Source organism: Mytilus californianus, unplaced genomic scaffold (genome assembly GCF_021869535.1).
Source record: "Mytilus californianus isolate M0D057914Y unplaced genomic scaffold, xbMytCali1.0.p SCAF_7, whole genome shotgun sequence".
Classification (NCBI taxonomy): Eukaryota; Metazoa; Mollusca; class Bivalvia; order Mytilida; family Mytilidae; genus Mytilus; species Mytilus californianus.
The window spans coordinates 25,582,338-25,607,720 of record NW_026262723.1 but is presented as its reverse complement, the minus strand read 5'-3'; the positions used below and the strand labels follow the sequence as shown (position 1 = coordinate 25,607,720).

Here is a 25,383-nt window from a genome sequence, read left to right as displayed (position 1 = left end):
AGTTAAGCTAATTCTTTTTTTTTCATTAATAAAAAAATTCTACAGATGATTAAGTATACAACTTATATCTATTTCAAACAAACTAAGAATGTTTAAAATTAAAAAAATTCACAGAATCTAAATAACAAAAATTTTTAACTTTGCATTATTTGTTAAAGGGACAGTATAGACTCAGTTCATCATTATGATAGGAGCACATGTCCTGTGCATGCTGTGTATATAGTATAATAGATTTATTATGTCTTGTCTGTATCTTAAGTTTGGTTAAACTGCCTACTGGGAAAAAATTTATTACATGTTTACATTCCCAATTACTACTATTAGTCAATTATGTGTGAAAAATTTCAATTTCATGGGTTTTAATCCCCCAGGATGTGAAACATCATTAGAATTTGTAGATATAAAGGAAGAGATATGAAAATGTTATCCTCAGTACTGTGTCAGTCACTTAATTAAAGACAATAAAAACATTAAATTATAGGGTAATAAATAGTCCCCCAAAAAATGAACAATGAGAAGTTCTGACTCTGATACACATTTCAATGATCAATAAAATCATCTTTTAATAATTAGATGTGAGGACATGATGGATAATTTTTAAACTCTTTCCTTACATAGAAAAAGCACCTGGTTCCCTTCAGAGCACAAAATTTCAGGGGGAGGGTGCAGAGCCTCTATATATTTACTGCTCTCCCGGATACTGATTTGTGAACATGTAAAAATAAGGCAGCTAATGCACTCATGTACATGTAACCTCAACAACGAAAGCGACAAATGAATAATTTTATTTACTTTTTGCAATTTCTCATTGATGTGATGTAAATTTTCTGTTAGAAAGTCACACAATTCTGTATCTAAACTAGTATGACAGTTACACAAGACTGTTTTATCTTATTTTTGCAGATTTTTTTTCTAGGTGTACAACTGTGCAAGTATTGAACATCAGCTTCAAATGCAATGTGATCTAAAAGGCAGCATAATAATGGACAGATGTAAGTAATGATCAAATAGTTAAAGATATGGGAATGTATGAAATTGTTTGAAAATGTCCAAATATTAAACACTCCTTGAAAGTAGATAATTATCATTTTTACTGTTCTGCTAAATGAGGGTTTGGATGAGGGGGTCCTTATTGTCTTTATTCTTTAAATATTAGACCATTTTTTGTCGAGCCTTTGACTTTTGTCGAAAAAGCGAGACATAGCGATCCTACATTCCATTGGCGGCGTCGTCATCATCGTCCTCATTGTTGTCGTGGTCGGCGGCGTCCATAAATATTCACTCTGTGGTTAAAGTTTTTGAAATTTTAATAACTTTCTTAAACTATCCTGGATTTCTACCAGACTTGGACAGAAGCTTATTTATGATTATAAGATAATATTCAAAAGTAAATTTTGTAAAAAAAAAATTCCATTTTTTCCATATTATACCTTTAAATGGACTCAGTTTTTCTGCCAGGAAACATTACATTCACTCTGTGGTTAAAGTTTTTGAAATTTTAATAACTTTCTTAAACTATCCTGGATTTCTACCAAACTTGGAAAGAAGCTTGTTTATGATCATAAAATAGTATCCAGAAGTAAATTTTGTAAAAAAAATATTCCATTTTTTCCGTATTTTACCTATAAATGGACTTAGTTTTTCTGCCAGTTAACATTACGTTCACTCTGTGGTTAAAGTTTTTCAAATTTTAATAACTTTCTTAAACTATCCTGGATTTGTACCAAACTTGGACAGAAGCTTTTTATGACTAAAAGCTAGTATCTAGAAGGAAATTTTGTTAAAATTTTGTTCCATTTTTTCCGTATTTTACCCTTAAATGGACTTAGTTTTTCTTCCAGTTAACATTACGTTTAAGTTTTTAAAACATTTATTAGATTCATAAACTATCCTGGATTTTTACCAAACTTGGACAGAAGCTACTTACAATCAAAAGATAGTATAAAGAGGAATATTTTTATTAATTTTTTTCCTCATTTTTGTTGAGCCTGCGATTAACAGCAAAAGTAGGCAAGACACTGGGTTCCGGGAACCCTCACAAATTTTTCTCTCTATTCATTATTTATTTTGCCCATTTATATTATCTCTATCATGTCTATTAACTGTATTTTTGTGCCCTATTATTCAATATTCTGTATTATTTTTGCAATTGTTTCTCTATTCTTTATTTGTTTGCCCCTTTATTCTGCACATGTTTGTCCAATATTCTCTATTCTTTATTTGTTTGCCTCTTTATTCTGCACATGTTTGTCCAATATTCTCTATTCTTTAAACCCTATCCATTCTTTCTCTCCATTACAGAGTTCTTGAAATCTTTTTTCTCCTGGTGGTCCTTGAGGGAAACTTTTAGACTTATATGTGATACAGAAATAAAACAACACAACACAATACAAATATAAACATTATAACAAAAGACTTCTGTAAACATGAATAATTTAAATTATGATTTTTCAATAGTATTTTAAACAAAGTGTATAACTCTGTATGTCCCCGCAACTAAAAGTTGGCGGGCATATTGTTTTACCCCTGTCCCTCCGTCTGTCAGTCAGCTATAGGTCACAGTACAGCCTTCAACATGAGCAAAGCTCATACTGCATAGTCATATATAAAAGGCCCCAAAATTACAAATGTAAAACAATTCAATACTAAAGGCCTTATAAAAATACAAAAAAATTAACGAAAAACAAATATGTAACACAGCAACAAACGACAACCACTGATTGTCCAGGTTCCTAACTTGGGACAGGCACAGAATGTGGCAGGGTTAAACATGTTAGCGGGGTTCCAAGCCCTCATAAATTCATATATTTTAGATATTCTCCTCAAGAAAATTGGATATATCAGAAATGTTATTAACATCACCACTTTTAAATGTTGTACTTAACTTTATTTGATTTATGCTTATAAATGATGTGGTATGATTTCCAATGAGACAACTCTCCACAAGAGACCAAATGACACAGAAATTAACATCTATAGGTCACCGTACGGCCTTCAACAATGAGCAAAGCCCATACCACATAGCTATAAAAAGCCCCTAAATGACAAATATAAAACAAGAAAACAAGAAAAATAACGGCCTAATTATGTACATGTACAAAAAATGAACGAAAAACAAATTTATGTAACACATCAACAAACGACAACCACTGAATTACAGGCTCCTTACTTGGAACAGGCACATACATTACATTGTACATTAATATTTTAATTCCCATATTGCTATTAAATCTATCATATGTTTTTTCTCATGGCAGCTCTAATGTAAATAAAAAAATTTCTTTGGAGTGCATTATCTTCTTTATTTCTAAACACCTGTTGTACATCTTTTTTAGCTCACCTGGCCCAAAGGGCTGTCGTCGACCATTAACTTTTACAAAAATCTTCTCCTCTGAAACTACTGGGCCAAATTTAACCAAACTTGGCCACAATCATCATTGGGGTAACTAGTTAAGAAAATGTGTAAGATGACCCTGCAAACCAACCAAGATGGCCACCATGGCTAAAAATAGAATCTATGGGTAAAATGTAGATTTTGGCTGATATCTCTAATACCAAAGCATTTAGAGCAATCTGACGTTGGGGTAAAATTGTTTATCAGGTAAAGATCTATCTGCCCTTAAATTTTGAGACAAATCAGACCACCCGTTGTTGGGTTGCTGTCTCCGAATTGGTAATTTTAAGGAAATTTTGCAGTTTTTGGTTACTATCTTGATTATTATTATAGATAGAGATAAACTGTTACATATAATAAACAGCAATAATGTTCAGCAAAGTAAGATCTACAAATAAGTCAACATAACCAAAATGTGTATTTGATGAATAATTTTCATTACGACTCATTAACAGGGCAAGATATGGAAATTTATTTTTCTCCTCTGTGGTTTTGGAATATTAAGAAAGAACAAAATGAAAATGATATTTTGATAAACATGTTGTTGTCGTGGTATTGTGCCCTCTTCAACCATCAGATTATTACTGTACGTACTGCAATAAAAAAAAACATGAATCAATATCAGGGAACTTGAAGTAATTGAAAACTAGTTCAAAACCCTAATTGCACTTTAGCTTTTCTTTGCCTCAACCATCAAGTGTTATGGAACTTATACACAGGCAATGCTTATAAACACCAAACACTGATCAAGTCACTTTCATCATTCTCATATTATGTTACTTTATTAATAGAAAAAAGGATAAATTAGAGATATATTTACAAGCAGGGACATCCATGTCCCATGGACACATTCTTGTTTTATTTATTACATTAGTGCATTAAAGTAATTATACTGCTTCCACCTTTCAAAATTCTAACAAAGCCGTATCTCTTTAATGGATAAATAAATGATACTAGTCGAGAACTCAACAGATAATTTTTTTTCAGGTTCTCTGGTCGTTAGTACTTGTTTGCCACACACATGAAGATATTGATCCTGCTTTCAGCTAAATATCAGAAAAATTAAGAACAAAGGAAAGGATGCTGAAACTGTACAGTCACCGGTCAGGATTGTTTCAGAAGTGAAATTATAAAACAATATATGTTACTGGTTAATTCCTATGATTTGTAATTTTAAGCAACACACATAGACTTTGCATTATTGTTTTACAAGAGAGACACCAAAAGATGCAGTCAACATTTATCATTTTTATCAAAATACACCCAGGACAAATCATGGGTACACTTAGCTTGAAATATGGTGCTTTCATATCAAAATTGCCTGGACGTAAAAGAAATAAAGAACCAAAATTCATGTCAGCAATCACGCAGGGGATAAGATGAAAGAATAAAGAATAAGGTACTGTCATATTCAGTCTTAATTAGAGTCCTGCTGCTTTATATGTATATGACAGATTCCATATAAGAAAGTGAAACAACTCCCATAAGCACGTTAGGCAAAAATCATAAGCAATGAACTTCTGTTTTTGAATACATGCTTTACTAATAAAGATAAAGACAATTTGACCAAAAAAAAATTATGAGCATCATCCTTTTTAAATAAGCGAAGCCTTAAATATTATGTTTCTGACATATGATTTGACAGACTTTATTGTTTCTGACATAAGATTTGACAGACTTTATTGTTTCTGACATAAGATTTGACAGACTTTATTTTTTCTGACATAAGATTTGACAGACTTTATTATTTCTGACATAAGATTTGACAGACTTTATTTTTTCTGACATAAGATTTGACAGACTTTATCATTTCTGACATAAGATTTGACAGACAAATTGAGTTTCTGACATAAGATTTTGACAGACTTGATTCTGATATAAGATTTTTCATACATAAGATATTTTGACAGACAATATATATTTGTTTTTTTTTTACTGACATTGGAAATCAAATCCTAGTTGAAAGTCATTTTTAAAACTCCTGGAAAATACTGCAGCCTAACATCTAACAAGATTTCACTACAGGTCAAAGAACTTTAACTGTTAGCACATTCAAATGTTTCAGACATAAGAAAACAAGTTTGACAGATCTTATGTAGGAAACATATAAGTTAAAACTATTGCTTGAATAAAGTTAAATGAAAAAATCAACACGTGTTTTTTCTTATGCACAGCATGACTTACAGTTTTAACTGGCATATATTGGAACCTACAATGATTTTGAAAGTTTTTACATCGATGTTCCTGACATAAGATTTATTGACAGACACTGAGCTATAAAGCAAGATATTTGAAAGTGAAAAAAAATATATATCACAGATGTTTTTGACTAAAAAAAGTAACAAATTTGGGAACAGGGATGTTTGAATAACCAGACTACACTAGTAAATACCAGTATACAAGTGTCAACATAAAGCATTGCAACACATAAACATTGTGTAAAAAAATGGGAGTTAATTCTGTCAAAATTTTTGCATTTTTTCAACTTGTTTTAATTATTTCTACTTTAAACAGAAACAATCATATCCAAAAATTATTTTTATAATTTCTTCTAACATCATTATACCTCAAAACATCCACAGATTATCTTTAAAATAACAGTAATTATTATTTTTATTTATTTATTCATTTTGACAGACATTTCAATTTCTTATATGGAATCTGCCATATGCATTTTGTTATGCCCCGTCGTAGCGGAGGAGGGCATTAAGTTTTATCTTTGTATGTTTGTACATAGATATAAGAAGATGTGGTATGAGTCCCAATGAGACAACTCTCCATCCAAGTCACAATTTGTAAAAGAAAAACCATTATAGGTCAAAGTACGGTCTTCAACACAGAGCCTTGGATCACACCGAACAGTAAGCTATTATTAATTTAAGGACCCCAAAAATGATTAGTGTGAAACCAGCTGTCAAACGGGAAAACCAACGGTCTAATTATCTATGTAAAAAAAAGAGAAACAAGAAACACTTATAGTGCGTGATTTTCTCGCTGTGTTGAAGACCTTATTCTTTGAAAAAGCGACGGAGGTATCATGTGCTCATGGCGCAGCTGTTTATATTCATTTTAGTTCACTATAAACTTAAGTTTGCTTAACCAAATGTTCTGAAACTTATACACAATGCTTATAACCACAAAACTCAGATCAAGTACTCATTTGGGTACTGTGTGTCACTTTTACCATTCTTGATTTATGACCCTTTAAAATGTTATATGCAAGCGGGGGCATAATCTGTGTCTCATGGACGCATTCCCCATTTATTTATTCACAGAATTTTGAAAGGAATAAATAATCCATGATGTTCACATAGATAAAACATATTGTTTCAAGAATTTTTACCTTTTTATTACAGATGAAACGCAACTCAACAACACAAAAAATAACTAAACAGCATAGATCTATGCAGTTTTGACCTATATTTATATAAAAATAAGGAGAAGGTGCATGATTGCTAATGAGACAACTATCCACCAAAGTTTGAATAAAGTGGATATAAGCAGTTATAGGTAACTGTACAGCCTTCTACAATGAGAAAAACTCATACTGTATAGTCCGCTATAAAAGGCCCTGATCAGAAAAAATATGAAAAAATCATTTGAGAAAACTAACGGCCTAATTTATACAATTTATTACTGTAAATTCAGAAATTATTGCGTGCATTAAATATTGCGATTTTTTGATAATGGACAAAAATGCGAGATTAATTATTGCGATTTCAGGAAAATCTGCATACAAATATATGTATCAAAAATCAAAATGCGAGTTCTTATTATTGCGATACTCACACAGTCGCATTATTCGCATTAATAAAAACCTCGCAATAATTTCTGAATTTACAGTATAACAAAACAAGTAGCGAAAATCAAATATATAACATACATAAACCAACAACTTCCATGGAAATACTGGCTCCTGACTTGGGACAGGCACATAAAGAATGTGGCAGGTTAAACAAGTGTTTGGTTGCTCAACCCTCCCCTAACCTGGGACAGTGGTGTTACAGCACAACATAAGAACAAACTATAAAAATCAGTTGAAAAGGTTTCATCATATTTTTATAGGTCAACTGTCTTGAAATGATCAACAAGTGATTGTAGAATTTAATAAACATCTCAATTGTCAATTGAATAACCAAAAAACACACAAACATCTACTGTCAACACCAAATTCCCTGAAACAAAAGCTTTAAGGGGGCTCGCGGGTATATCTCAATATTTGTTTTTTAAATATAGGATTTCACTATTTTTTTCTAGAAATAAACTTTATCCTATACTTAATAGAAAAATAAATAAAAGTATAGGGTCACCGTTCATTTGAGCTCACAATCTGCCTTCGAAAGAAGCATGCATTTTTGTTAAGTTACTTTTTTTCTGTTGAACTAATAGGAGAAAAAAAGGGAATGACGAAATAAAAAAAGAACTAAATTACAGAAATTGCTTAAATTTTAGAATAGTTTAGTTTAGTACAGCTTATTTGAGTACAGCTTATTTGAAAAAAATAATAAAAATATAGGTCACCGATGAGTTAAAAAAGATATTCAATTTTAATGCAAAGAAATGGCATTTTTTCATCAAAGGGAGATAATTTGGAGCTTTTTAAATGATATAAACTATTCAAAAGTCATCTGGGGCCAAAATGAAATGATTTTTTTGGTTGATTTTTGTACCATTTCATAAAGTAACAACTAATAGTGTAAGAAATAAAAATTTGTAAAGAAAAAAAAAAAGTTTAAATTTTTGCTGAATTTGTATACCCTCAAGCCTCCTTAAGATACAACTTTAGGTGACAGGAACAGTCTTGACTTTGGAAAGCCACATGAAAACTCAATATTGCTCCCCTTTTAAATCTTGATCAGTATTTGTTAAATGAAAAAAAGTAACATAAAAGAATGTAGGTTGCCAGGAACATTCAATTGGAGAAAGGGAAAAGAACTCAGCGCTACACTAAAAATTTTGAAAACTATTATTGGCTATACTATCTTTATTGATTAAAAATGTCAGAAAAGTTATGTACATTATGATCATGTTGATTGTGTGAAAAGTCACACAAGGTAATCAAAATGGTCAGAGGGGGAAAAGAAATTTTGTTATAAATGTCAAATGTGATAGTCTCAACCTATCAACATGATCAAAATTGTTGATTTCACCATTAATATTTACATTTAGCATGTTCAGCGGAATAGCGCGTTTTTGTTTTAATCTACTAAATGTTATTTTACTTTTCTCTTATAGGCAGGAGTGAAAGGAAGAGAAAAAGTCATCAGTAAAGAAACAGATCAATTTACATTAACATGTAATAATTCCATCTGAATATAACAAGCATTGCACATGTTATGAAGATTTATTCACATGTTACTATGATTTGTAATATTTTATTGTATGTATTTGTAATATTATATAGAACATGTATTTTATTTTAGAACAGTATTTTTCTTTTTCGTTGAGCCTGCGACTTTCGTCGCAGAAAGCACGACATAGGGATAGTGATCCGGCGGCGGCGGTGCCGGCGTGAGCTAACTTCTTAAAAGCTTTATATTTTAGAAGGTGGGAGACCTGGATGCTTCATACTTTGTATATAGATGCCTCATGTTACGATGTTTCCGTGTCACATTTCCATTGACCTTGATCTCACTTTCATGGTTCAGTGACTACTTAAAAAAAAGTTAAGATTTTTTGTAATGTTAATTTCTTTCTTATCAAGAGTAATAGGTTAACTATATTTGGTATGTGCGTACCTTGCAAGGTCCTCATGCCTGTCAAACAGTTTTCACTTGACCTCGACCTCATTTCTTGGATCAGTGAACAAGGTTAAGGTTTGGTGGTCAAGTCCATATCACAGATACTATAAGCAATAGGTCTTGTATATTTGGTGTACAGAAGGAATGTAAGGTGTACATGTCCAACTGGCAGGTGTCATCTGGCCTTGACCTCATTTTCATGGTTCAGTGGTTAGTTAAGTTTTTGTGTTTTGGTCTGTTTTTCTTATACTGTTTGCAATAAGTCTACTATATTTGGTGTATGGAATGATTGTAAGGTGTACATGTCTAGCTGGCAGGTGTCATCTGACCTTGACTTCATTTTCATGGTTCAGGGGTCAAAGTTAAGTTTTTGAGTTGTGGTCTTTTTTTCTAATACTATATGCAATAAAGGTCAACTATATTTGGTGTATGGAAATATTTTATGATGTACATGTCAGTCTCGCAAGTTTTATTTGACCTTGACCTCATTTTCACAGTCCATTGCTCAGTGTTAAGTTTTTGTGTTTTGGTCTGTTTTTCTTAAACTATAAGCAATAGGTAAACTATAGTTGTTGTATGGAAGAATTGTAAGCTGTATATGTCTGCCTGGCATGGTTTATCTGATCTTGACCTCATTTTCATGGTTCATTGGTCAATGTTTAGTTTTCTTGGTTAAGTCTATTTCTTAGAAACTATAAGCAATAGGTCAACTATATTTAGTGTATTGAATAATTATAAGGTGTACATGTATTTCTTGTTTGGTTTATATGACCTTGACCTCATTTTCTTGGATCATGTTAAGTTTATGTGATAGTGGTAGTAAAGCTTTATATTTAGGACTATCAACATAACATCAATGATTAGTAAAGAAGGCGATACATTTCAGCGTGTGCACTCTTGTTATATTTTGTTGTGGAGAACATCAAAGAAATTTAGAAAAATATAATTAAAGATAAAGTTTCTTCCATGTTTTCTGTGACAAAAACAAAATTGTGCAAATTAGGAAAATGAAATGAGGCTACATTATTGAATATTTTTGAGTTTGATTTTTTTGATTTTATTCCTATTTTAAAATTTCATTGGCATTTGAAGAAATGAGTTGAAACTAGTTTTTATCAATCATTTTGTTTTCAAGATGTACAAACAGTACAGTAGGTTAAGGTTTTGTGTACAATAGTTTACTATGATGTTATGGTCAAATAAACTTGAAACTTTGTACTTTCAAGTGTTCATTATGAAGTCATTGATTTTTTTAAGTAATTACAAATAAGTTACTGAATATGGAAATCTGGTTGTGGAAGCAGGGTATAATGTGTTATGGACACACATCTCAATCCCATAGAGCACCGCCCTCCTCACCAGCCTCTCAGTAATGGAATATTGACTTTGAAAATTTCCTTAGTTTACACTGTAAGATTTGTGATAAGTTCAGTTTAAGGAGAACCACTAAAAGTAGGTCAGGGATATTTTATATGCAGTTGAATAAGCTTTTGGACAATACATGTGCTTGGGGATTTTTTTATCCTGAACCCTAAATCATGGTTTTATAACTTAGAATCTTTTGCAGTTTATATGGAAAGTTTATGCTTAGGCCAGTTTAAAATCGACCACTTATAAGAGGAGGATTTAGAGGAGGCCTAGGCCCCCCTTTTTGTGGGACAAATTTGGTTGATATTATATTTAGGGAATTACTAAAGCATGACAAAAGAGATGCAGTAGAGAGCAACCTTAATATTTCTTAGAAAATACTTTTTTCGGACCTGTAATGAAAAGTATGGTTATAAACAAAATACATATTTTTTTCAGTTAGAAACATATTTGTTATGAATCAAAATTTTAACAAATGTTGGAAACAAATTTACATAAAAACTTTCTAAATGTATCAAAATTCTGTGTTATAATATCTTATAGATTTTGTTTTTTCGGGATTTTTCCCAATATGTTTAAGAAATCTGTAGCATAATTTTAAAATTTTGCTTGCAGATTTTATTTCGGGATTTTTCCCGAAATGGGTAAAAAAAATCTATGTAACAAGTGTGTGTCTGATAATAGATTTATATTTTCGGGATTTTTCCCGAAATGTGAAAAGAAATTATTAGTCATGAGTTCTAGCAAATACGTTCTGTTTTCGGGATAAATCCCAAAATATTCGAAGACATCTGTGTTATACATTTTCCACTTAGTTTATTTTTGTCGGGATTTTTCCCGAAATGTGTTTCAGATCTGTTTGTCAACATTCTTTGCCAACATATATGTTTTAAATAATAATGTTGAAAATGATTTTGGGATATTTCCTGAATTAAAAGTTGTCACAAACATCTTTACCACAAATATTTTAAAACTTTCATATATTTTGGGAAATTTCCCAAACATTAAATGGAAATTTTATCAATTATAAGAGTAAAAACATGGAATATTGTAAAATATGTGTGTTTCTTTATGAAATCTGCATTCAATTTATGGTAAACATTGAAAAAGATTATAAAAAGGAATAAAATGGATTTTACTCTTTTAAAATAGAGTCAGTTGTATGTAAATTTATTTGTACGTTTATCTGTACTTTTAACCTGTACAGGTCTATTAAAAGAAATATATAGCATATATTCTTTCTGTTTTACATAATAAACTGGTCAAAAAAGGTTTAAGCATTGCGTCTTGTATTTTGTATTTAATATCAATGAATTTATTTACAGTTTAAAACAAAATTTTCTTTGTTATTAGTTTCGTGTTAAAATTGTGCACATTTGTTACATTTTTGCATTGCACAACCTCGTGGTGTCTTACACTGGTGATGACAACATGGACAATCCCTGAAAATTCTTCTACGATGTTCAGCTGTAAATTCATTTTACCTTATAAATTATAATTAGCAAGCATGCCTTATTTTGTATTATAGGATATAATCCTAAAATTAGTGTATTATACTAACCTGTGGTTTCTGTGATGCACATGTAATGGAGAGGTGTTCTACACGGTAGTTGAATTCTTTTATTGGTTTTTCTCTCATATGCAAGACAAGTAGCATTTGGATCTGTAAATATTCACAAGGTTGAAATAGGTTATTAATTAAGTACATTCTGTATTGATATCGAAGGATTAAATTCATGAAGGATTAATCATTCGAAATTTAAGTAACAGCGCACACATATCAAGTCATTACAAAAACTACCTATCAGCAGAAGATAATTGAACTGATTTTTTATTTCTAAACGTAATCGTTTCACAATAAGGTTTTGAAGCCAATGGAATGGTTGTCCAGTTACCTTATATATTGTGACGTCATCTCATAAACGACAAGACCTTGATACTGTCGTTCATAATGTCATCATACTTTACCTTAGCATTTTTTTACGGAATAGAACAACATGAAAATGTTCAAGTCGTTTCGTCGCAGGTTTTACCATGTTGTTAAAACACAGAACAACGCTTCGTTCTTTTTCCTCTTAAGATAATTATAACGTCAACTAATTAATAAACATCGAAATTGAGGAGGTGTGTATCTAACGACAAAACATAAATATCCAAAAAAGTTTTAAAATCAAATATTGAAACAAGTCGGTGTCGAATCTCCTAAGCGAAGTGTGGACACACGGTTTGTTGTTTGATAAGAATTTTGGTTTTTTTTTTAATCTAAGTTCTTCGTAATCAGTGTTGCTAATTGGATTTCGGCTTATCCTTAACCGGATTTTAAAAAGGCTCAACTTGGACTAAACAGAAACTATGGAAAATTTTGTGGCGGTTTATGTTCTGGATTGCTTTCGCTATTGAAAAATTAAACAATTCTTTGTACCAGTGTTGCGTCTTTATTCAAATTTCTCCTGCTCAGGACCAATACTATGCTTATATTGCACTCGTTTACTGGCTTTTTATGTGAAAGAAGTGATGAACTTAATATTACTGCTTTGAATACAACTGCTGCTTTAATTTTCCCTGATATAATTTTTAAAACTTTTCTATGTTTCTATGTTTACTATGTTTCGTTATTGATGTCAGCTGTCGCAGATTTTTTTTGTGACGTTATTGTCAAATTTACGTCACTGATGACTCTTTTTATGACAAAACGCGCGTCTTGCATACACAACTTTAGTCTTGGCATCTATGATGAGTAATAAATTTTTACTACACCTTTTTTGTTGGCATCTTTGTGAGATCAAATTGTATGTGTGTTTCAATTTTTTAGACAATTGTGTCTGTGAAGTATGTTTATACAGTTTTGATTGCTGGATTCCAATTATTATCACATTACCTTTTTTGTCTGTTTGGGTTGCTTACTCAATTGTGCCAATATAACGGAACTATAAACAACTGCCATATATGCGGCAGATTTAGCTAGCTATAAACCAGGTTTACCCCACCATTTTCTTCGGACAATGCCTATAACAAGTCAGGAATATGGGCGTTGTGTTTCACTTGTACTGCTGATTGATAGAGTTTGATTTTGTCCGTTTTTATGGATTTCCCCTTTTTGAATTTGCATTGGAGGTAAGTATTTTTCTTATACTTTTTTTTACATATAATATGGTTATTTCACATATTTGTTCATTTTAGCTCACCTTGAATAAAGGACTAGAGCCATTGTCATCACCTGGTTTCGTTCGTTGACTTTTACAACAATTTTTTTATCTAACACTACTACATATGTCAATCGCGACCAAACTTAGCCACACCTATCCGTGTGATATCTAGTTTAAACATTATGACCGTTTAATCACCAATCTCCCAACATGGCAGATATCATTACAAATTAAAACTTACGGGAAAATGACAGAAATCGCTTATATTGTGAATACCGTCACGGTTTTAGAAAACAAACAATTTTGAAAGGGGAGAAAATTTCAGATTGACGATCTATCAGTGTCCATTGGTCGAACGACTTCTTATAAGATACATTGCCCTTTAATAGCAATTCTAATTATTGTTGTGCTTTGAGTTATCATCTTAAAACCTATTACAGATAGCGAGAAACTTGACAAAACAAGAATTATCAGTTAGAAAAGATCCACAAATAATTTATAAACTTGACAAGCTGTCGAAAAAGTAAAATAGAACGTAATGTTTTAGTTGAATGACAAACTTTATTGCAGCAGCATTCAAACTTTTGATTTTTCTACGCTTTACACTACTTTTCCCCATGCTCAATTAAAAGATCGACTTCACCATCTCATTAAACAGAGCCTCTTCTATAAAAATGGGAATCGTAGATACACATTTCTTGTTTTTGGTTATTATTCTTATTTTGTGAAGAACCACACTGCTTCTACCAGAAAATATACTGAAGATGATATTATCAAAATGCTGGACTTTTTGTTCGACAATATATTTGTTTGGAGGATTGATATTTCAACAGACGGTCAGTATTCCAATGGGTACTAATTGTGTTTTTTTTTTTTTTTTTTTTTTTTTTGTACTCGTATGAAGCAGAATTCATTCAAAACCTTCTAAAAGACAAAAAGAAAAAGCACCTTGCGAAACTCTTTAATTTTACTTTCAGATATACATTGTATATTGATGATGTCCTATCACTGAATAACCCATATTTCAGCCAGTACTTACATCTCATATATCCCAGTGATACTAGAAGGACTGCTTCATGCCTTGATCTTTTCCTCAAAATTGACACAGATGGACGACTTCACACTAAAATCTATGACAAACGGGACTATTTCAACTTCCCAATTATCAATTTCTCATTTCTAAGCAGTAACATACCCTCTGCCCCATCGTATGGTGTTTACATATCTCAGTTGATACGTTATGCTCGTGCATGTTCACACTATACGGACTTCATATACAGGAGTGTGCTCCTTACGCAGAAACTGCTCCAACAGAGTTATGAGGAAAAAAGATTAAAAATGACACTCCATAAATTTTATGGACACCATCACGAATTGGTTGATCTATACGATGTGTCTGTGGCTAAACTAACTAACGACATTTTTACCACGTCTTAGATTGTGGTTTACCATCTACGTCGTCTGGTCTTCTAAGTACCGAACGTGACCTATTCCCGAATATGACTGTTATGCTGAGTGTAAGTTTGCATTGCTATTAGACTTGTCTCGGTATTTGTACATCCAACATTCATGTATTTTGTTATGATGTTTCATTTGTAATTCTAGTTGGATGTTGTTTTATGTCTTATCTTTGTGGTTTTAATTCTATTTTTATTTATGTAAAAGTAAAGATATTAATCACCTAGTTCATTTATATGATTTTCAGTTTAAAGCAACTATATGCACAGGATTTATTTGTTTTTACACAGTTTGATTTAGAAGAAAAACCGACATGGTTATAAAATACAAATAATTACACCATTACTAACACAATTCTATATTAATATTCTTGTAATGGTTAGAAAATACATCAAATAACACCATTACAAACTTAACCCCAATTTTATATTCTATTTTTAGAAATTTACCTGTGACGTCACTTGTGGCGTTGATACATTCCTGTGACGCATAGTTCATTATTCTATTGTGCTGTATTTGTGTTCTGTCGTAAAATAATTTTAGGTGTTCGTTGTTATTCTGTGGTTTACATGTTGAAATGTACTATTATATTATTTATTTATGTATTTCTCTGTCCTGAATGTTCTTGCATTTATTGTACTGTATTTCTGTCACGTAATGTTGTCATTTTAGCGGTATTTTTTTAACATTGCCATATAAGCGGGAGGTTTGGCTAGCCATAAAACCAGGTTCAACCCACCATTTTTTTCTTAAAATGTCCTGTACCAAGTCAGGAATATGGCAGTTGTTATCATATAGTCCGTTTCTATGGATGTTGGCGTTTGTTTTTGTAGCAGTTCAGTGTTTCTGTTTTTCCGTTTTGTTTCCTCTTATAGTTGATGTGTTTCCCCCAGTTTTGGTTTGTGACCCGGATTTGTTTCAGTTATATCGATTTATGACTATTGAACAGCGGTATACTACTATTGCCTTTATTTGTTAATTTTCAAAAGAAATTGTTATTAATCAACCTAAAAATGAAAGAGTTTCGTTTCGGAAGATATTTTCTAGGCAAATACTCGATATATTTGAAGAATGAAAACATAATTATATTGCTTCAACACTTGTGCAAACTCTTTGTTTTTTTAAGAAATAATATTACACGACTTACTTTCCTTTTCAATTTCATCTGTGTTCATGTGATTTCGCAAGGGCCATATCAATACAATATATCTATGAACAGCCGTCCAAACGAATTGATCGTATGGTACCAGACCATAGTACTCCCTATCCCAGTCTCTGAGTAGTTTGCATTCATTGTCAATCTTTATTGCATCTTGATATGTCATTGCAATGTCGTTTATGTAGTCTGAAAGATATACGTATTGCAGAATTGTAAACAACGTATACGCAAAAACTTCGGTCGATGTTGTAAACGTTATAATTTGTCATTTGTTTATCATGAGCTTGACATTTTACTAAAAAAATTGCACTTTGGAATAACAATATTTTAAAAGCACTATTGCGCCTTTTTTATTTGTTGTGTTTGCTTTTCACTTCTAAGAGTATGAGTATTAACATAACGCACATCTTCAAACCATTTATGCTTCCTTTGTAAACCAAATTAAGATAATTCGTGATGACATCTAAATCTTAATTTACCATGTCATAATTGGAGTTCGTACGGAAACCTATAGTTGCTAACTTCCACGTCGTTTTGCCTCTTTTTAAAGTTGTCTCATTAGCAATCATACCACATTGTCTTTTTTATACATTCAATCAGATTTACTTTAAAGAAAACACAGTCTATCCCCATGAAGAGTTTCCTCCCTTTACCAAAGATAATAAAGTGTGGAATGAAAAAAACATTTGGAAGAATGTGAAACCAGGAGCTTATTATAGGTTCACAAATTCACAGAATAAAAAGAACACCATCACCATATGTACCCATAATTCAATAAGAAGGCTTTAAAAATATAGAAAGAAAATTAGTTTTTTACAATTTGACCGCCACGTCATTTTAGAGACTTTGTTACACAGATTTTATTTAACATCATTGGCGACATTCTACTAGTTTTAAGAAAACTTTAATTTCTTAACACAAACTAGTCAATCGTCACCCGATTCAAAGTAGTGTATTTTATGTTTATAACTGTTTTACTGTGAGCATAGATATTCAGACAGTTTGAAAAGCATCGGTGAAAAGGAAATTTGTCAAAAATCGTACATTATCCATGTTAAACTGACAATTAAACACTACATATCATGCTTCTCACCTGTGCCTGGTAAATGACAGAACAGTCTGTACTTGTCTGAACAACTGGTTGCATGAAAAAATACTCTGTTTTCGGGATTTTTCTTTAGAATTGTGCAGGCTTTTCGACTGTCTTCTTCGCCAAGCACTTCTAAGTCTAATTAAATATTTCATAAACTTACAATGATTAATAGTATTGATAATTTACTGAACAGACAATGTTTATGTCTTTCACCCACGTGATGTGTATGTAATAGAATAAATATATCTGTATCATCTATAAAAAAAATAGTTATCTGCTTTATTAAACTAATGTTCTCAAGTGTTCTGTACATTAATTGATTAATCTCTTGTACAATAGTTGGCTTATGATTTTTTTGCTCGGGGTATATATTCTGTGTCGCTTTACCATGTCATTTACATTGTAATACTATTGATTGTAATCCCAGTCTGCAACTCATTTCAACTTTACAGTTATTTCTTCCTTTCTTGTCTTGTTGTTGTTGTTTTGCTCCTAGCTAGTTGAAACTTTCCTACATCTGTTTCATTGCATAACTGTATGACAATTTATGTAGCACATTTAATACACTTTAAAAGGTCGTAACTATCTTTCCCTGTCTTTCTAGCTTGTGACACCACGTTATTCGATTAATCACCTACACTTCTACCATTTTCTACATAAGGAAATACCGGTACCAAGTCAGGAATATGACAGTTGTTTTCCTTTGTTGTGATATGTTTGAGCTCTTCATTTTGCCATTTAACATGTTTAATAAGGGACTTTCCGTTTTCAATTTTGGTGGACTTTTAAGGGTTGGTGTTGTTCAATCCAATGTTTCTGTCGAGCATTGACAGTTTCTTTGATTGTCGTAATTTATTTTTGTTTGCTCTTGTTTTGTAGTCTTTTTGCTTTATTAACGTACTTTATTTGTGACACCATGGTTATTAAAAATCTTATTGAAATAAAACCTTGTCTAGCTTTTAGAAAGTGTGTCAATAAAATGTGTAATTTGTTACATACAATGTATTCCTCCCTTCAGGTTCGAACCAGAGATATATATTTATATATATATGTCTCTGTTCGAACGTACCCGTTTTGAAAGAAAAAGAGAAAGACACATGCAATTAAATTGCTTAATAGAGGGTTAAAGTCAATGTATTCATATCAAAATTACTACAATCATTTAAAAAAGTGACAATTAATTTACGCTTTTTACGTCGATTTAGGGTATTTATTTGGGAGTACTCCATACAAGTGGTTCATTTATACAGTGATATTTTCAATTTACATTTTAATCATATAGAAGTTATGAATTTACTGTGGTAAACAGAAGATACATTTAATAGTAAAAGAGAGACGAAAGACTTTAAAACTCATAGTCGAAAACGAACCAAAAATGACATGCCAAACACGAAAAAGGACCATAAAACAAACAACAGTTTACAAAACACATCATAGAAATAAAGACTAACACAAACCTCGATTAAAACCGGAGGAATATCAGGTGCACAGGATGATATAAAACGATACAATAGTGAAAAATCGTGGAATATGCAGACAAATTTAAGCGGGTTAAAGGTTCGCGTTTTTTAGCTGCAAAAGCAAAAATAAAACACACGCAAAAAGATCCGATATATGGTATAAGCGATACTAGCAAGATAAATAATATAATTCAACGGCTACAATTTTAGTGCACCAAATGCGCATATAAATATATCAACAAATTATGTCTCAGTAATGTTCTAGGTCAAATATTAGTTTTATCACATTTGCAGATCTAGAGCTGATATAACCAGTGGAAATGATAAAAAATATTTTCAAATTAGAAACAATATCAGATACACATATTTTTTAGCATTCCTGATGGAGTCAAATTACGAAAAGCCCTTTGGACGCTAGGAATTTATATAGAGATATTATATCCAATCAGTCAGTAACATCAATGCGATTTTAACATAATAATTGATACCTAGATTGTGTTTATATACGTCAAGATAACCATGAGCTACGTTTCCACATGTCATGTTCATCGTCAAATCGGGACAGCTGTTATTGCAATAAGATGCTTCTGATTTGTTTATCGTTGAAATATAACTTAAACATAGGCATACAGTGTTCTGAAAAAAAATTATATTCTAGTCTATAAAATATTTTACAATTAACAGTATTATTTTTTTTTTTCTTCAAAATATTTTTACAACTGAAAATGTTTATGCAAAATAAAACAAAATTACATTACATCCACGCAAACTAGCTATAAAACCAGGTTTAATCCACGATGTTCTCCCTAAGGAAATACCTGTACCAAGTCAGGAATATGAGAGTTGTTTTCCATTCGTTTTATGTCTTTGAGCTTTTGATTTTGAAATTTCATTAAAGTTTGGTATTTTTGTTATTTTTCTTTTTACATCATTTATCCAAATAGATATTCCATTTATACACGAAACGGGTACTATTTTAGTGTTATATTAACCAAGTGTAGGTAGAGTATTTTTTTTAACGGCATAACCCTGTGTGATGGCTATACATTTGATAATATTTGTATTGTTGTTTTTACAAAAAAAAATTCTTTTAGATTGTTTTTTTTTTTTTTTTTTTTAATTGTAGAGGTTTTTGTATTAGAATAGTATATGAACCATACTTTTAATGATTAATGATTTTAAATAATAGGTTTTTCTCTGAATCTACAAGAACCCATATGCATGTCATCTCCGAAAGGATGATTCTAAAATTCATACTTTTACAAACAAATAACATTAAAAATGCTACGGAGAGGTATTACGTTCAATTTAAACAAATGTCAAATTTGTACATATGGTTAAATATATATACATGTATTAACCTTCAGTGCAAAATACTGTCGCCTTCTACAGTTCAAAGAACATTGTGCAGGGGAATTGGTTTCACTGTGTGTCCAATCTACTTCGTTGAGTGTTGACGCTCTATAACATCCTGGATTAACCCAAAAATAATTATTATATAATAAGTGATAAAGGATAAATATTGACTAATAACTAAAGAGACTTTTAAGTGAAGGGAGATTTATTATGATACATCAATTAATAATTGAATACATTTCAGACTCAAATACATAATTCCTATTTAGGACAAAGCGCTGAATAAATATGCCATAAATGTCAAGAAATCTTTTGTTGAAGACCGCGAAAGTGACCTGCGTATGCCAACTGAGGATTTTGGCATAAAAGTTTTAACTTCTCGAGGGAAATAAAGCCACCCACGTGATTAGCTTTGATTGCAATATTACCAAAAAATACAAAAATATCCTCACTTGACATGTTATAATTAAATTAGTGGTCTTGTTTCCAACAAAATGATGCCACAAAATTTGAAAATCCAAAATCTAACAAAACCGTTAAAGAGCTTATAATTTCAAAAGGAATACACCAAATGATCAAAGTTATCCTGTTTAAATCCATATAATAATCGACGAACAGTGACATTTCGTTTAGTGTTTAGATTACGTTTACAGTGTTGTCTGTTCCCTTTAAATATCTTTTTTTACTGATGCCATTATCAGTTGGATGGCCGTTTTGGATTATTTTTTTCCTAGGTGGTCCAGTTGTGGTAACCAAAATCTTGTACTCTATTCCTCCATCGTAGGTCACAATCGAGGAAAAAAGGAGTTATTCCCGGGTTATACTTAATCAGCAACATGACAGCTATCACATTGGAAGCAGGATCTGCCTACTGTTCCGGAGCACCTCAGATCACCCCCGGTTTTTGGTGGGTTTTTTGTTGCTCGTGTTTTGTTTAATTATTGTTTGTTCGTTTGGTCGTTTTTCATTGTCATAGAATTTTTAGTTTGTTTTGAGTTAAAATATCCCTTTAGAATCGTTCACCTCTCTTCTGATTTGTGTTATTTGTTATGTATTATTTATATTTTATATGTTTTTTTTATATCCAATACATGGCATTCATATTGAATGCTGTATTCCAATTGGTATTTTTGATTCATTGAAATAATCCTGTATAATATTGTAATAATTAAAAATAAGTTTATTTTCCCCGTTAATTAATATTGCCCAAATATTTTCTTTAGCTTACAAAATATATAACTCAAAGTGACAAATAAGAAAGTATAAAGCATTTTCTTAAAACATTAACCTTTGTGCGTCATCCATAATGTAGTATTGAAGACTCCACCAACCCATACACGACCATTTACATTTATTTCATCCAGTTGATTTTCTTTAGCAAGATTACATTTTTGGAAGCTATTAGTCCAATTGTGTTTCCCTGCAGACCGTGATAACGCCGAACTTACTGGAACTATAAAAAAATTAGATCAATGCATCAGATAAAAAGGACGAGAAATTGTAAGGACTTCCGGAAAATCTACATAAATATTTTCATATACATGTACAGATGATATATTTTTTAATGTTTCATAGAGGTTTCGTCAGATCAGTAGTCAGTGCTTCGGCATTGACATGATTTATGTCAACTGCTTTGAAATTCCCGTTGGTGGATTTTGAAATTATTCAAAAACTAAGGTTCCAACTCCTTCAGGTAAATAAAAGTTGAATTTAGAGGATTATGGCTATTCCCATTGGATCATATAGCTTCTACCGTTTCCACGTTATTTTACATCTCTGGCTTTCCAATGATTAGTTGTTTAGCGTTCCAGATGAAAATAAATCCATGAAAACGCTTCGGACGTACACAGTTTATTCAGAGATCTTTTCGATTTACATTTTAATCATTTATTGGTAGGGATTGTGTTGTGGTAAAGTGGGAATAACCCTAATTGAAATATGTTCCATAGCCTGAATATATCTGATACTAACAATAAGAATATACAATTTTACGGTGCACCAAATGCGCATACAAATATATCGAAAAAATGTCTCAGTGATGCTTTGGACTAGCTTTCAGTAATTGCATCGTAGATCGGTACTTTGTGTTTATCTTTTTGTTATATGTTGTTTTGCTTAATGTCAAAATTATAAAAGGACCCCTACCGACTGTTTTCGAGTCTGGAAGCGCTTTGCTGGATTTACCTTCACCAGAAACGCCCAATAGCCAACTATACAAAGAAATTATATCAAGTTGTATATATCGCACGCCTTTTACGAATTAACGTATTTAATTCACGAAAAGCGTTGATGCAAAATTTTATTTGATATTTATCTGCCCCCCCCCCCCCTCCCCCCGACTCGAAAATCGCATGTAGTTTCAAAGGAGTTTTATCGTTGTGGTAAGAAGGAAACATTTTCTAATACCAATTATGAAGGTAATTAATACTATTCTTCCATTTCCAAGAACTGGAAAAAAATTGATTGCAATGGTTGCATGTTGAATGCGTGTAAAATCCAGGGACAAATATCTGAAGCATGATCAATTCACGGAGATAGGCCTTTATAGAATGAAGAAAATTACTTACCATTCAGTGACATATTTTTTTTAGAATATTAATAATTTCGACACGATAAAAACAGGAATTCAAACCAAAATAACAGTAGGAAAATTTATTGTCATTTCTATTACATTTTGTTTTATTCTTTCATTAAGTGGAGGAAATTAACCGACTAAAATTCCAGTGACAATTGTTTTGGAATATTTATATTGTCACGATAAAAACAAGTATCCACCAATTTATCAATATCGCCTCTTCGATTATAGACCACGTTATTCCTTTTTGTAGCTCTCCTCGAGCATTCATTTGTTTCAAGTACAATGTATAGGGAACCATTTTTAAATTAGGGTTAGGTTGACAAGTTTGGCTAGTGTTAGGGTAAGCACCCCCCCCCCCCCCCCCCCCCCCCCCCCCCCCTTTTCTCGATATGTTTTTGATATATTTTTGTGTATGCATTTTGTTTACATTTATAAGGACATTTTATGGTCATTGATTTCATAGTTTACTAGGCCAAGAAGGCGGAGCTAGACAGTGAAATAACAACTTTTGAGATGGAAGTTAGAACACTGGTCTAAGCTCCTCCCATTCTTTGCTTTTCCTATGGCAAGCGACACACGGCGGGACTGGAGAGTGCAATAACTAAAAAATCATTCAGTTAACGCACTCCTCTAAAAATAATCGAAGTTAACTCACTTTAAGATCAAAGGAAACATTACCATTCATGTTACAACTTATTCTGAAAACACTGCAATAGCGTTCAATTAAGGGTTTCGATTATTAAAAATGCACTTGAAAAACATCTTTTATAAAAGGCTACATGAATATTGAGGCACATACAACAATTTAAACCTGGACATGTTTTAAAAAACAAATCATTGAGTCGACACATTTAGAATACGTTGAAGTTAAACGTAATATAGTGTAGGTGAAATGTACTAATAGAGGTCGGTCAATTTAAAACGTATCAATCGTATCAGGTGCGTTGACGTATACGTATCTGGGAACATACTAAAATAATATGTCGTACTATCCTTGAGTAAAATATCGTTGAATATGTGTAGGAGCTGCGCTTACGAGGTACATGGCACTATGTATGACAGTGTGTAACAAATATACATGTCTAAGTTTAACTATCTCTCGTCTGGAACATAACCGAATCGAGTGCACCTTATTTTGAACCACACATATTGTAGAAGAAATCTAAGGCATTAAAATTAAAATTTCCAAATGGTATGTCTATAAATATAAGACTAAGGTAATGCAAGATTAAAAAATGAAGCTAATTTAGCTCCCTACCGGAAACGATAAAAACCATAAAACAGACATAACAAAAAGGGGGAGACAAGTGTGACAAGCCGTCGCAAAGGTAGGCACGGTAAGCGATTTATTTTGCCCCTAATATCAAGTCCAATATGTCATAACAAAAAGTACTTCAAATTAATGAAACAAAGTGTGACAAAGTAGAATAGAACGATTTGTAGAACATTGCTATAGAAACGCAATGGCCAGGCATGTATATATATAGGATGTCTTTTTTCTGTGTTTCATTTGGTATTTTTTACTGTCTTTGTGCAATTGTCCCATATCTGTCGTTTTTTCACAAGCCTAAGTTAGCTAATGATAGAACCCCTCTCCCCCTTTTTCTCAAAATACCACCATTACCAATCTAGTAAAGCTGTATAATTGTTTTAGTTATAGTTTTACATGAAATAAAGAGGATAAAGAGTTTTGATACGCAACATAGACTTAAACTCGGGATAAAATAGTGTTTGTTGCTATGTTGTTATATCTCCAGATATGTTAACGTCAACGTAACTGATATGAGTGGATACTTTTTAAATTGACCGACCTCTAATTATACATCCTCTCATACTTAGACTGGGAATAAATTAACGAACTACAAATGTAACAATGTGTATTAGTTAATTGCAAATAATGCGATTAGTTTATCAAGTATGAACGTAAATGTTCTTGAACGAAATTTAAAGAAGTATAGTGAGATATGAAGCATACTTAGTCTAAAGATAGATTGTACATTACTAAATTTAAAGACAGTAGACACACAAAACATTTTAGAATATGATCATAGTAAATGAATTAAACGCGCAAAAAATCAAAACCAGGAAGACAGGTGTACAGAAAAATAAGCTTAGCTGTTGATGCTTTAATCAAATTGTGAAATGAGTTCCTACAAAAAAATAATAAGAGCTTATGCTGTATCTGTCGACCATTATTTTTCGTACATGTATGCAAATTGGATTTAAATCATTTCCATCTGAGGAAGAAATTGTCTGTTGCATAAATTAACATACCTATTTCGAAAATGCTAATCAACAACAAATCAAATATTATCATCCATTCTATATCAGTGGCCATTTTAACCCTGTTAACAACATAATTTGCTTTGAAAAGGATCGTAGACAATAATGGAATTTATACGGAAAAATTGTTAAAAGGAAACGTTTGAAAATTATCATTGGTTGCATATATTTTTTATCGCCAAGAGGAAGTTTCCGTGGTTTATATTGAAAGTAATTAATGTTGTAATTAGAAAACAAGTACTATCATTAAAAAAAAGATATCTGACGCATTCAGATATGAGCATATAGTTTAAAACAAACCATGAATCTTTATCAGGTTTTTTTTAATTATAGTTTAAAAAAATTGC

At 31.6% G+C, this 25,383-nt stretch overlaps 1 protein-coding gene and 1 long non-coding RNA gene across 3 annotated transcripts in view; one reads left to right on the top strand and one right to left on the bottom strand.

Annotated features, from left to right (window-relative positions):
• Positions 1-25,106, bottom strand: part of LOC127707603 (uncharacterized) — a 49,821-nt gene extending 24,715 nt beyond the window's left edge. For both annotated transcript variants that reach the window (XM_052212201.1, XM_052212202.1), the window contains exons 1-7: positions 25,028-25,106; positions 21,464-21,628; positions 20,181-20,290; positions 19,308-19,455; positions 17,360-17,494; positions 16,255-16,452; positions 12,065-12,166 (exon numbers count right to left, since the gene is read on the bottom strand). In XM_052212201.1, coding sequence (XP_052068161.1) covers positions 12,065-12,166; positions 16,255-16,452; positions 17,360-17,494; positions 19,308-19,455; positions 20,181-20,290; positions 21,464-21,628; positions 25,028-25,091 — 922 coding nt within the window. In that variant the 5' untranslated portion in view covers positions 25,092-25,106. The remainder of the gene's footprint in view (positions 1-12,064; positions 12,167-16,254; positions 16,453-17,359; positions 17,495-19,307; positions 19,456-20,180; positions 20,291-21,463; positions 21,629-25,027) is intronic.
• On the top strand, positions 4,575-8,819 carry LOC127707604 (uncharacterized). Its single transcript, XR_007984970.1, has 2 exons — positions 4,575-4,793; positions 8,630-8,819. It is a non-coding gene; the product is annotated as an uncharacterized LOC127707604 (long non-coding RNA).
• Positions 25,107-25,383: the final 277 nt, after the last annotated feature.